This window comes from Mya arenaria, chromosome 2 (assembly GCF_026914265.1).
Source record: "Mya arenaria isolate MELC-2E11 chromosome 2, ASM2691426v1".
Classification (NCBI taxonomy): domain Eukaryota; kingdom Metazoa; phylum Mollusca; class Bivalvia; order Myida; family Myidae; genus Mya; species Mya arenaria.
This window is the reverse complement of record NC_069123.1, coordinates 44254984-44269903: the sequence shown is the minus strand read 5'-3', so window position 1 is coordinate 44269903 and position 14920 is coordinate 44254984. Positions and strand designations below refer to the sequence as shown.

Sequence of the window (14920 nt, the reverse complement as noted above, 5' to 3'; positions counted from 1 at the left end):
TGTCATACTATGATTACAATAAATTATTAAGTTATCGTATTCTGATTTAATTAGCATAAAAGTGTTAAGTGTCAATTATATGAAGTCTTATTTAGGTGAAAGCGAAAGAAAGTAGACAAATGTTTTTGTTTAAATACAATTGTTATACAACATATGATAGGAGGCTTGTTACACGATATGTCATTACTAATTAAGGCCCAACATGGTCCTTAGACCTGTATTTCATTATCACAATTTCCGCATCCCACGTAAGCCTAAATCCAAATTTTGAGCAAGCCAATATATTCCATGTATCCGCCTTAAAGGTAACATTTACAGCAGTTTTTGATAGTGTTAAAAGCTTTCAGCTTTGGGAGTTTCATCTAAAATGTTGGAAGTTTCTGTACTACCAGACTTAACTCTGCCAGATCTAGCTAGCTCATTTCTCACAACGTCCTTTACCGGAAGCCATGTGATCAAATATATATTCAAAAGTTTCCTTTTTTGTAGGTTTTGCATGAAAGCAATGTTGTTGTGTTTTGCATATAACTAAATTAATTGTTCATAAACATATGTTTTCGCCACTGTTACTATATACAAAAATAACACCGAACTAAATGCGCCGAACAGCATGCACATAAAATACGTACCAGCCTGGCGCAAACTCAACGTGAATTATCTTCATTTTCTTGCTTATCTTCTTTGTCTGTATATCTATTGCCCTTTAGTGAATAATTTATTAACACAATTGAGTTTGTATCAGAATTCGTCCTTAAATGAGTTAAATTAGTTCTGATTTTCACGATATAGCATCGCCTGACAGACTTCCGCGCCATCTGTCATGTTTTGTTTGTAAACAAAACCACGTGCAGGCTGACAAATCTCGTAGTTTTCTCAATCTCGCGCGATTAGGCGAGAAGGCCATTTACGATTCAACATGGCCGTTCCGAATAGTGCAGTGAAATTTAACGATATTTACGAGTTAAAAGAAGAATTAGGAAAGTAAGTTCGCTTTAAAGTGTGAGGATATGTAATTATATAATAACAAATTGAACTCAAACTGTCAGGATTTTTCTTGGATAATCCGTGGCGCTTTTGAAGGGATTTTATTTCCGGATTCACAAATTTGACAGATCGCTGAACTGCACTCTGCAGCCGGTGTTATGGCTTAAACGCACTCCAGTCCTAAAAAGTTATCCACAATTTGTCTGTTGCTAACATACACATCAGAATGTTTCTTTAATCATAATAATAAAAGAAAAAAATGTTATCAAGTAGATTAATAAACCGACCATTGCCGTTTTTATTTTTTTTATATAATTTTCCGCTGTCATTAAGCCGATTTTTTTGTAGGGTGATGTTAAGTGTCTGAGTAGTTATTATAAAATATTTCTATTTTTGCAAAGTAAAAGGCCTTAAATATTATAATAATTTGACGATTTTAAACACTGTTGTCCTTTACCTATTTTTTCCAATTCTAGTTCTGTAGTTTACACAGCTCTTTTTATATCAATTCGAAAAGCATCTATTGTGGCTAAGGAGTAAATAAATTCATTGTAAAATGCCTTTAATCTGTCTTGATGGCATTGAAATTGTATTTGGTATATTTTGTAATCTTGCTGAAAGGCGGAGGGATATAGGTGTAGGTGTGTGTGTGCGTCCGGGCAATCTTGTATTGATTTCAAACTTCACATACAGATATATTTTATTTAGGAAAAGTGCAATGCATAGGGACAATAACTTTGGTTGCAGTTACAGTTATTATTATTTAAGTTATTACCCTAATTAGGCCCTGTTATGACAATTCGCAGGGTAATAACTAAAATATACTGCTACCAAAGTTATTGCACTTAACCTTTTTGGGTTTGGAGCATAACTTGAAAATTATTTCTGGTATTGACATAATTATTTATATAAAGTAGAATCTCATTAAAGGAAGTGCAGAACACAAGAACCATAACTCTGGCGGCAGAAATTTTATAGTTGTAACCTTTTGTTATATTTCATTGTAATCCTTTGTCATAAAGCTTGGTTGATTCTGTTCTTAATTCAGCAGGTGATGTGGCAGTCTGTGAATAATCTGGTTTACATAATTCAGGCAACTATCTGATAGAATGCCACATGAACATAAACAAGACCAGTTAGTTGTTGCGAAATTGCTAAACACATTTTTTCACTGTAAACAAGACATTTTTTTTCAAATCATATTCAAATAGATTTTAGAATTTAAATATATCTCAGTTCATGTTTCATTACTACTGCAAGTTGTACATACATTCTTGTATTTGTTATCAAGATTGTTAAATAAAGTTTATATATTCTGTTGAATTGTTTATTTAAAAAAAATGCCGTGCACTTATACAAATGCCAAGTAAAGATTTGTAACTATTTGTACATGATTGCAGGGGTGCTTTTTCAATAGTAAGAAGATGTGTTCAAAAAGCCACATTGCAGGAATTTGCAGCTAAAATAATCAACACAAAGAAATTATCAGCAAGAGGTAAGAAAATGGAAATTAGATTTGAATATGATTACTTGAACCCCAATTTCTCCAAACATCTTCATAATCATATATCAGTATCATAAGTATCTTATTTCCTTTAGCCAAATTAATTACTTAAAAGTTGATTTTACAAAATAATAGAAAGTTTATTGTGATGATAATTTCCCTCAAACCCTTCAAAATGAGGATATTACACGTATTATTCCAAAACAAAAATAGTGAGCTGTAAGCTGAATCCTGTTATCCTGTACTTGATATATATGTTTTGTGAATCAAAGGCTTTCTAAATTATAGGTTGCAATATATGTTTATAACTAAGTTAGTGCAGGATGTTGGCTCATGTTTTGTATCCTCGTTAATATCATAGTGTGTTGAAATTATGCTGTGTTAGCCATGTTTATTTCACTCTAGTCTATTTTAAACACATTAAAACAGTATTTCATTGCTATCTTAAAGAGGGTTGACAATTGAACATTTCTATGCTGTTAACACATAGATGTACAAATTATATAAAAAAATGCATATTAAACATATTTCCTTTTCAATTTAGATATTGAGATGGAATTGATGTCAAAGTTCTTGTTTTTTTTATGGGCTTAGACTTTTGTTTCAACAACATTTGGAAGAACTTTGAAATAAATATAACTTATAGGTAATTTTGGAAACAATTTCAGAAGGGGGCCAAGCCCCTTTACCCTGCTTTGGACATGAATCCCTTATATTCAAACATTCCCCTGGCTATTGTTTAGTACATGCAGTTATCAGCTGTAAGAACCTCTGATCTAATCTGTATGTATGTAGGTCCCATTTATACTCCAACTGAAAGATATAAAAACAACCATGTTTAACAATCTTATTTGCTATTCTTTTACTGTAACATCAGTAAATGAATTAAAGTAATTTTCATTTCAAATCTACAAAAGAATGTTACATATAATTATGAGTTATGATATATTATGTTATTAAACAAATGTTACTTCCAAAACCTGGTTACTGTTAGTTTTACATGCTTGTGTGCTAGGTTTATATGATCAATTATATGATGTGTTTGTTATTTATGGTATGTCAAAACTTAAATGTCAAACTATAAAGAGACTTATAGGTTGCCCTTAAAGATAAATTTCACCACACAAGTTTAAACAAACTGCTTTGACTTAAAATGGTAGAAACATTTGAATGTTAAAAATTCATAGCGTCTGGAATTAGGAAATAAATTGTCACAAGAACATTGAGCTTGTGTAAGAATGAACTGGTGTTTTTTTTCTTGATTACAGTAGCTTTTCCTAGATTTGATCAATTTTAATATGTATTACACACATGAAGAGTTTTAGCTAAAGAGTTGTGAAAGTGTGCTGCACTCTGCCATTTTATGGTTGTACAGCTCTGGTCGAAGGTCAGGCCAGCATGTGTACCTCCTGCCTTCAAACAATGAATTACTAAGATAACTGAAGTTTTTTTTTTTTTTTTTTATTTGTCTTTAAAAACCAAATGTTACTGAAATGAACAACAATATTCCTTACTCTTTTTGTCCCATTCATAATGTTCAAATTCTTCACGGCCCGATACAATATGCCCTTTTCACCTTACCCCTGTAGCATTCTAGTTTCTACCCAGGAAACTGACTGATAAGAGCTACCAGCTTTTGTCACGACCAAGCTAAATGAAATTGAACTATAGCTTATGAATTTAAAGAAAAATAATTATTATAACTGTCACCAGAATATCTTCTGCACATACTTCATACTAAACTTTTATATTTACTGGTATGTACAGCATGCCTGTTAACTTAATTGTTTGAGTTGATTGATCGGTGGCTGCTGATTGCACGAGATCAATGTACAAGAACGCACTTGGTTTACTGCATACCACTATTGGAGTCATTTGTATCAAATGGAATTAATTATGAAGGCCGTAATCAATATTTAGAGACGGGCTTTGATGAAGTAGAAGATGATGCAACTGTTAGATTATTCAACAGTTTGTCATCCTGTTGTCATTATGTCCAGTCGTCATTTTCAGAGAGAGGCTGATTTTTCTTATGACATAATTATTTATGGATGGAGTAATGGTCAGAGTATATACTTGACAAGATCTGGCATTAGAGTAATACTGCATGTTTTGATGGAAACCAAAACCTCTAGGGTGAGAAAGTCATCCTTAATGTAAAACATTGAACACACTTATTCATTCTCAAACCACATGTTCGTTGAAGTCATGGAAATTAGTCTTTTGGATGACAAATTCTTGGTTATTACATTTTTGAACAAGCCCTTCTGTATGAAACCCAGAAATTGAGCAAGCCCGAAAAGCATTTCACAAGTGCAGGGATTGGGGGCTATGATGTGCTTATTTTGACCAATGTTGAAGTTTTTGGCTACAAGTTTGCATTAGTTCACCTAATTAATTTGAGCTTGATAGTGAAAACACCTGAAAGATGATATCGAAAAATCACTGAGACCATTGCTTGGTTAACCAGTTCTGGTGTTGTTTTTAGAGGCCATGAGAGAAGTAATGGTGAGGATCAAACCTTTGGCAACCTTGATGACTTCTCCGTTGGAGTTTCATAGTTTTATAGACCGTATTAAATGGCAAGGAATGAAAGATAATTTCTATAACGTGACAAAGTCATTGCCAAAAGTAAAGCCAAGGTTTTTATTCATTTTTTTGGTAAAAAAGTTTGATGCTTAATTTATTGGGAGAAATGACGTTATCTCATAGACCTTAAGGTTACACCGGTGTAATAGTAAAAAATATGTATTGTTTTACACTTGAAACAAGAAATGTCATGTGGTATTAATTGCAAGTTCTGTTGTTGAAGAACTCGGATTGCTAATTTGAGCATGTGATGACAAAAACAGCTTTTGTCGCAAGTTAAAAATCTCCAAGAAAATTATAGAGCCATACTCATACTTATAAATGTCATAATTTGCATTGAATCAATAGATATGTCTCAAACTTACCAGGCATGTAATTTTCGTCTGTGGCTAGAAAACTAACGAATTAGGTGTGGAATTCTGCCAGACAGCGAGATCCCCTTTATTGTAAGAATTATTGACAAGAAAAATGAGTGTGATGTATATGGATATAGATCTCCCATAAAGCTCTTTTGCATTCAGATATTGTAACTGAAGCAGACAATGGAATGAAACGATTCACACATTGCAGTAGATGCATAAGGCTTAATTAATGGGCCTATAGAATGGGTACCTTTGATCTGCATTGTAAAGTGTGGGCCTTCATATTTTTCTTTAGGTCTGTGATTTTGAGTTTTTTAAGGCCAAAATTGCATGTGCTTGCCGCTTGCCATTAAAAGGTAATTTATTTCACACAGACTTAAAGCCCAGATGACACCAACATTGCGACTGCCATGCAATCACTGGGGAATAGGGACCGCCGAGGCTGGTGCAACCGCTACCCATATGCTGAATTACGCTAATCACTCTGATCATTCAGTGTTGCTTTGCAGTTTATCAGTGATTGATTGGCAATGTAATACTGCAAGTACGGTGATAGCTTCTAGTCTTTTGGAGACCAATTGATGAATATTCAAAATACCTTCTGTGACTGAATGAAGGTAGACTGGTCATGGACTACTTTGTCATTCTATCCCTGATCAAAAACAAAATTTATATAAAAAAGGGTTCAGCAGAACGGTCGCAATTCAAGCAGTGCACGTTGAGAATAAATGTAAAGGTTTTAAATTGCTGCCCTGATGGTGTATAAACTTTTCTTTTGTTCTTGACTTTCACTAGTGATGTTCTGATGTTCGAAAATTGATTGGTTTGGCCTCAAAATTGGTGACAATCGATTGTATTTGGTCATAATCGATAATTGATTCAACCGGCAAGTTATTTTCTTCTTGCCTCTCATTATTTGCATTCAGTTAATGTCCGCCAATTTTCTTCTTTGAGTTCATTTATACCTTTGGAAGTGTTCAAAGATTACTTGAACAATTTATAATGGCCGGAAAAGCAACAACAACACTAAAGAACTTTTCGAATTATATACACATGATACATAAGTATAGTTTATGATTTATTGTACAGGAATAAAACTACAATGAAGGTATTGTCAAAAAAGGCTGTACTATTGATAATCAGGTTGTTACAGTGGAACAAGGTTACATAAGACAAAACACACTTGTTTTGATGGAACCCATTATAAGTCTCACATTGGAAACCAATGTGCGTTTAGAATAAAACCAGTTGGAGACATTTTGGAGACTTATACAAAACCTTTGAGTGACCATATTGGTTGCATCCTGTCCTTAGAGCATGCTGACATTGTGGTTGTGACAGATCGGGTTTTGTGACTGATTTGTGACAGAAACTTTCAGAGACGTCTCGCATTCACATATTAAGTGTGACTGGGGCTTGACGATGGAGGAATAGAACTAGAGCTGTTCAAGTGGGGATTTTTGGTCGAAATGAATATCGTTCCAAAAGCTCAATGAAAATGAAACAATTATTCCCTTTCACCGTGTAATAATTTATAGTTTCCAAGTTATGTGAATGACATAGCACAGGCTTGGGGTCAGCTGACTGCAAAAAGAAGAAGAAACACATATTTTATATGATTCTGTTCGACTTTGCTCAACATGATACCCATCATGGTAATTATTTCTGTACCAAAAAATAATGTTGATATCTTTGTATTGATATCTTTGTTGATATCTTTTGGGATAGAGTAAAAAAATACCTCAATGTTCTACACCTAAGTGCTGTATAGTGTTTGTTTTCAAGGTGAGCTGTGAGATCCAGTCATTATTGACATGGGGAAAACAAAACACATTGGCACCACATTCATAGCAAGGGAACAATGTGTCATCATTATGTTATTTGTAACCTGTAATCATTCCAGGCAGAAATTGCGGAGACTTTCAGGGAGGTTCAGACATGTGTTTTAACATTTTTAATGGCAGATTCAGCAGGCATTTTCTTATTGATTTCTGTATTGGTTGGAGACATAGGGAAGTGAGGAAACCCACATGGCAGTCTCCTGGCAGAGGACAATGAGAGAACATTGCCACTATTTCATCTCTAGAGACATGTAAATCATTTTTTCCTTTCATATTGTATGCAGCTATTTGATCATTTTATGGGGAATGGCACCAGGTTTTATGGTAATATACTATATGTTAATTTAAATGATAGAAAATTAAAGTCATATTGGTGAGTTTTAGTTCTTATGTATGTATGGTACCAGTTCCCCCATCAACAAGTAGAGTAAAATTCTTTATTTAATATTAAAAATATAAGAAATCCCCCTTTCACCTTGTTGAAAGTTAGAAGGTTAGGACAAATTTCTACTTTTTTTACAAATACTTTAAAACTTGAACCTAACCATTGTCATATAGTATTTTGCAAATTAAATGCACACTATTTTTTAATGTATTGTGTGTAGTACCGGTAATATGCTTGACAACCAATTCAGGTTATTGCAATAAATTCTTTTATGAGAAAACTCTTCCGAGTTGCTATCTTTCACTTAATTTATTATTACTAATAGGTTTGTTTGTTGGAAGAAAACGAACACTGTGTTTATCCTAGTTCATAGAATCATTATGCCTTGCACGAATTTTGTGCCAGAGTAATCCAGGATGAGGTTGTGTTGTGAGGGAGAAAAGCTGATATGTAAACATTGCCCCTGTTAATGCAGGCTTTTGGCATGTAAAAAGCTACTCCAATTTGTATATATCAGTGTTAGCAGATTTTGCTAGACGTCAAAAACTTTATCATTGTTTTTCTATGCACTTTTCAAGAAATAAAGCATAGTGTGTTTGCTTTAGTGTTGCTGGTTATGCCACTCAGTAATGACATTGGCAGAAACAACATTTCAAAATATTCACATGAAACTTGGTGCACATTTTGACAAGTGCATCCTAATAATTCACATCACTGGGGTTAAAATATTTGTGGAGGTAATCCCATCAAGATATATACAGAAAATTAGATAAGCATGGCAAGTTTGTTTTGATGGACGAAATGTTCCATTTATGCATTGATATTTTGTCAGTTATATAATATGGATTTTATATTCTGACACAGTTCACAGTAAGCTATGCAAAGTCTATAAAATGTAACACATATGTTTAAAATTCATATAAGTGGTTTCATTGTCCATTAAGAAGCCAAATGTTTAATGACAAAATTAGAAAATGAAGATAACATTTAACTATCAAGTGTGTTTTTGTTGTCTTTTCACAGTTTAAACATCTATGCATTTGTTAACAAATTGAACACTGTTAATGTTGGTAAAATCTTTGGAGTTTTGTGTCAAGGTCATTGTTTAGAAGACCTTCATTTATCTTTTTTTCATCAATGTCTATAAGTCATCATTGCATTAGCACAAAAATGGGTGATAATCAATATACAAGTTTCCTTTACCACTATGAAAGATATTTATTGGAAAATGGTGGCGTATTTCGTTGGTTTGATTATTGACAAATGTTCACAGTACCTCTATTATCATCAATTAGTAGAATGCACATTGACATATTCTATTTTTTGCAATTTCTAACAATAATTTTGGATCATTTTTACTCTACAGTCTGAAAACATTGATTATCTTTGCAAATGACAGGATAGCTAGCTTGTCATATGTTTGAACATGTAGTAATAAATATTGGAAAACACACTTAAATGACCCAGATCTATATCCAGGCATCAACCTGTCTTACACAGACAGCTTTATAATATGCATCAGAGACTAAGCTTTTATTACCACACATAAAATATATATAATCACGCTTTACCCCTAATGAACAACAAGTGATCAATGTTTAAGACCTCCAAGGCCCAATAACATGTTTCTTCTTCCAACAGTTTATATGATTTGCCATTTAATAATTTGCTGTTGTTCGTAGTATTGCGCCGTCTTGAACAAGTCTAAATTTTTGCTCGATTAGACCTTCGTTCATATAATTTTGATGTGTTCTTGTGGCCTTCAATGGCTCTGTTTCTTTCACCTGGCCATAGAATTTTATTAAACGTACACTGAAACTCCATGTTTTGTAGGTCCCATAACTCTGGCTAAAATAGTTGGTGAGTCATGTACCTTGATACACTGTGAAAAACATGACGGTTGGCCTCCACTTGTGGTTATGTTGAAGTTAAGCCTGATGTTTTTTATGCAGCCAATAGAATAATGTTAAATGCATGGATTGTTTTGTCTGCCAATTTCTGCTCATGAGATAAACAAAAAAAGGTTTCAATTACATGCACACCTGGCAAAGAATATTTTGTATTTTATTCTGATTTTCTTGTAAGATTTGCATGTTTTGATGTCAGTTTGTAAACAAAACAGCATAATTTTATATTCAAGTTATTTTGTGATGTATGTGTAGACCCGTTGTGCTACAGGGGTGTCTTGGGAAATGCTCGCCCGTGAGAACTTCTTTTCCAAAATCCACATATATATGAGCTTTCTGGCATAATTTAGACTTAGAATAGCACATTTTCAGTAAAAGTGAGCAGATTCTGGGTGACTGTGCCTCATTGTTGCTGTGACAGTGTTTTGTGTTACAGAAACTGCAGTGAAAAGATATTTGATATGATTAAGAAGCATAGAAATCTGAATCCGCACTGGCATGAAGTATTTTCTGTTATACCAAATCATTCTGAATGTCGACTCATTTTTCATTTAAAAACATGAATATCTACATCTTTTACAATATACTCATAGTGAAAAAAATGTTTCTAAGCAGATAGTACTTGTTTTATTAATCATGAGGTTTGCTTGAAGACATGAGGGGCAACGTTATGTGATTTATTTATGCAAATAAAATCAAAGAAAAAACCAAGCATATTTCCGCATAACAATTCATAGTTAAAAGAAAGTATATATTTCTATGTTACAATAACAAAATACAACATGGCTGATCCTCTATGCAACATTGATATGCAGAAAAGAAAATTTGCTATTGATTTCCACCTGTAATTGTGCTGTAATATTTTTAAAGCCTTTCTTGTCAGCACCAAGAGTAATTAAGGTCCAATGATTTTGTCAAGCATATGTTTCAAACAATTATTTAAAAAAAATGAACGTTTTACATTTTACAGAAGAGTCCCACAGCCTTTCTGAGACCAGTCACTAATTATTTTACCATTAAATGATTCTGAGACTCTTCACTGATTTTGAAACCTAAGTCACTGATTGTGAGACCAGTCACAGATTGTGAGACCAGCCACTGATTGTTAGACCAGCCACTGATTGTTAGACCAGCCACTGATTTAGACACCATTCACTGATTCTGAGACAAGCCACTGATTGTGAGACTAGCCACTGATTTAGACACCATTCACTGATTCTGAGACAAGCCACTGATTGTGAGCTCAGCCACTGTTTTTGAGACCAGTCACGCATTGTGACACCATTTACTGATAATGAGACCAGCCACTGATTGTGAGACCAGTCACTGAGTTTGAGACCAGTCACTGTTTCTGAGACCAGTCACTGAATGTGAGACCAGCCACTGATTATGAGGCCAGCCAATGATTGTGAGACCAGTCACTGATTGTGAGACCAGCCACTGACTGAAGGACCAGTCACTGATTGTGAGACCAGCCACTGATTATGAGGCCAGCCAATGATTGTGAGACCAGTCACTGATTGTGAGACCAGCCACTGACTGAAGGACCAGTCACTGATTGTGAGGCCAGCCACTTATTGTGAGGCCAGTCACTGATTGTGAGGCCAGCCACTGATTGTGAAGCCAGCCACTGATTGTGAGGCAAGCCACTGATTGTGAGGCAAGCCACTGATTGTGAGACCAGCCACTGATTGTGACTTGTGAGACCAGTCAATGATGGTGAGGCCAGTCACTGATTGTAAGACTAGCCACTGATTGTGAAACCAGTCACTGATTGTGAGGCCAGTCACTGATTGTGAGACCAGCCACTGATTGTGAAACCAGTCTCTGATTGTGAGGCCAGTCACTGATTGTAAGACCAGCCACTGATTGTGAATCCACTCACTGATTGTGAGGCCAGTCACTGATTGTGAGACCAGCCACTGATGGTGAGACAAGGCACTGATTGTGAGACCAGCCACTGATTGTGAGAACAGCCATTGATTGTTAGGCCAGTCAATGACTGTGAGGCCAGCCACTGATTTTGAGACCAGTCAATTATTGTGAGACCAGCCACTGATTGTGAGGCCAGTCACTGATTGTGAGACCAGCCAATGTTTGTGAGACCTATCATTGATTGTGAGGCCAGTCACTGATTGTGAGGCCAGCCACTGATTGTGAGGCCAGTCACTGATTGTGAGGCCAGCCACTGATTGTGAGGCAAGCCACTGATAGTGAGACCAGCCAATGTTTGTGAGACCTATCACTGATTGTGAGACCAGCCACTGATTGTGAGGCCAGTCACTGATTGTGAGATCAGCCAATGTTTGTGAGACCTATCACTGATTGTCAGGCCAATCACATATTGTGAGACTTGTCACTGATTGTGAGGCCAATCACTTATTGTGAGACTAGTCACTGATTGTGAGGCCAATCACTCATTGTGAGGCCAATCACTTATTGTGAGACTTGTCACTGATTGTGAGGCCAATCACTCATTGTGAGACTAGTCACTGATTGTGAGGCCAATCACTTATTGTGAGGCCAGCCACTGATTGTGAGGCCAATCACTTATTGTGAGACTAGTCACTGATTGTGAGGCCAGTCACTTATTGTGAGACTAGTCACTGACTGTGAGGCCAGTCACTTATTGTGAGACTAGTCACTGATTGTGAGGCCAATCACTTATTGTGAGACTAGTCACTGATTGTGAGGCCAATCACTTATTGTGAGACTAGTCACTGATTGTGAGGCCAATCACTTATTGTGAGACTAGTCACTGATTGTGAGGCCAGTCACTTATTGTGAGACTAGTCACTGATTGTGGGGCCAGTGACTCATTGTGAGACTAGTCACTGATTGTGAGGCCAATCACTTATTGTGAGGCCAGCCACTGATTGTGAGGCCAATCACTTATTGTGAGGCCAGCCACTGATTGTGAGGCCAGTCACTTATTGTGAGACCAGTCACTGACTGTGAGGCCAGTCACTTATTGTGAGACTAGTCACTGACTGTGAGGCCAGTCACTTATTGTGAGACTAGTCACTCATTGTGAGGCCAATCACTTATAGTAATCACTTATTATGAGACTAGTCACTGATTGTGAGGCCAGTCACTTATTGTGAGACTAGTCACTGATTGTGAGGCAAATCACTCATTGTGAGACTAGTCACTGATTGTGAGGCCAATCACTTATTGTGAGACTAGTCACTGATTGTGAGGCCAGTCACTTATTGTGAGGCCAGCCACTGATTGTGAGGCCAATCACTTATTATGAGACGAGTCACTGATTGTGAGGCCAGTCACTTATTGTGAGGCCAGCCACTGATTGTGAGGCCAATCACTTATTGTGAGACTTGTCACTGATTGTGAGGCCAGTCACTGATTGTGAGACTTGTCACTGATTGTGAGGCCAGTCACTGATTGTGAGACTTGTCACTGACTGTGAGGCCAATCACTGATTGTGAGACTAGTCACTGACGGTGAGGCCAGTCACTGATTGTGAGACTAGTCACTGACGGTGAGGCCAGTCACTGATTGTGAGACTAGTCACTCATTGTGAGACCACTCACTGATTGTGAAGCTAGTCACTGAATCTGAGACCAGTCAGTGTTTCTGAGTCCAGCCATTTATTCTTAGATGATCCACTGACTCAAAGAACAGCAATCAATTTGGATTCCAGTAACAGATTCTTATTGAGCAGTCAATACTTTTGAGACCTAGTATCTTTTAACCCGAAATATACTGCTTGATGTAGAAATCAGGTACTACATTATGCTGATTTTAAGAAGCAGACAATTGACACTGTATTTTGTATTGTGTCTTCATTCAGAAGCAATTCAGTGGAATGTGACCAATTGCTGCAGCCTTTGACAGTGAGGTCATTTTTTTGTGCTAAAGAAGCTGCTTCATTTGATCTAATTGCTTGGCAGTTCGTTAGTTAAAGAGTCTTGTTTCATTTTAAATGTAGAACTCTCAGGCTGCCAGTCACTGTTTCATCAATGGAATAGATGACAATGGTTTACCATTATCAAGATATTTGCAATCCATTAAAATCAAACACAATTCTGATGGAAACTCATTTATCAGTTCTGTCATGCAAAAGCAAACACTTCCTCATGATTTTTGTCATAAAATCTGTGCTCTCCTAGTAAGCTTAGCAGGATTTTTTTGTCGTTAATTTTCTGTCAATGAAGCATATCGATTTTTAGAGACTGTTTTTAATGAGGATATAATAATAAGATAGGCTGGGAGTTTTGTCCTCTGGCTAGTTCAGAAGCAATATTTTATCTAAGTAATGGTTCAGATACCATATTTCACTTGGAAACTGTATATCACCTAAGGCCACTCCTTTTTTATTTTTTTGGTTTACAAGAATTTTTGAAAAAAATGTCCACCTGGTGGTCGAAAAAAAAGAGGAAAAAAGTCACAAAACATACTCTTAAAGGGTGAAAAGCAGAGAACAACATAAAACATTGAAAATTTATATCATTTACTTGACATTTTAAATTTTAAACTGCTATTAATGCATGTTTTAATACACTCAAAGTTTCAAAGTTCTAATAAACACACAGTTTAAATCTTACATACTGTGCATATAAAACATCAGTGAAATTAACTATAAAACATGTTTACATGTATAAACTACACTTTTTATCAAAGATACATTGAATATCACTCAGCAAGACATTTGTTGAGCTTTAAGGGTATGCTAAAGCAAAAGTGAATGCAGAACACTTAAACACTGACCAATATTAAATTTAAAAAACAAACAAAGAGAAGGCGCGTTTTACACATTAAAATACACAAAAATTGCACTGTATTAAAATACATTACATTTTCTAAACATTGTTTCAGTTATTTCAATATTGGAAAATGTCAATAAAGTGAAATAATTACCAATTTTGTAAATAAGGAAATAACATTTTATGAAGACATTTGACCTTTAATATTGTGAAAACAATTCCTGAACAACTAAAAACCAAACTACACCTAGCTTTGAGTTTTAATAACCCTTACCATGCGGGGTCCTAGTTGTGTGTAACCCGATCCATGCTAAGTCCGGATATTTTCGGACCGGGATATTTACCATGGGATGTTCACCAAATCCATTTCAAATTCAAATCTTGCAGCAAATTACCACATCAGTAAATAAAAATCACATAGCAAAATAATTAATCTAGCATGTGACTTAACTTTATGTACCAATGATAGTAAACTGACAGAGAAATCCATAATTATGTATCGGATATTTTCATCTCCCAACTCCGCCATATTGTGTATACATGCGTTCCACTCAATACTTCATGCTTGTTTATTTTTCATTTTGAACAGTATTCCTTGGTTACAACAACAAATTTCATTTATAG

At 35.4% G+C, this 14920-nt stretch overlaps 1 protein-coding gene across 4 annotated transcripts in view; it reads left to right on the top strand.

The window, feature by feature from the left end:
- The first annotated feature begins 848 nt into the window (after positions 1–848).
- Positions 849–14920, top strand: part of LOC128205257 (calcium/calmodulin-dependent protein kinase type II delta chain-like) — a 98158-nt gene continuing 84086 nt past the window's right edge. For all 4 annotated transcript variants that reach the window (XM_052906792.1, XM_052906798.1, XM_052906786.1 and 1 more), the window contains exons 1-2: positions 849–981; positions 2385–2479. In XM_052906792.1, coding sequence (XP_052762752.1) covers positions 917–981; positions 2385–2479 — 160 coding nt within the window. In that variant the 5' untranslated portion in view covers positions 849–916. The remainder of the gene's footprint in view (positions 982–2384; positions 2480–14920) is intronic.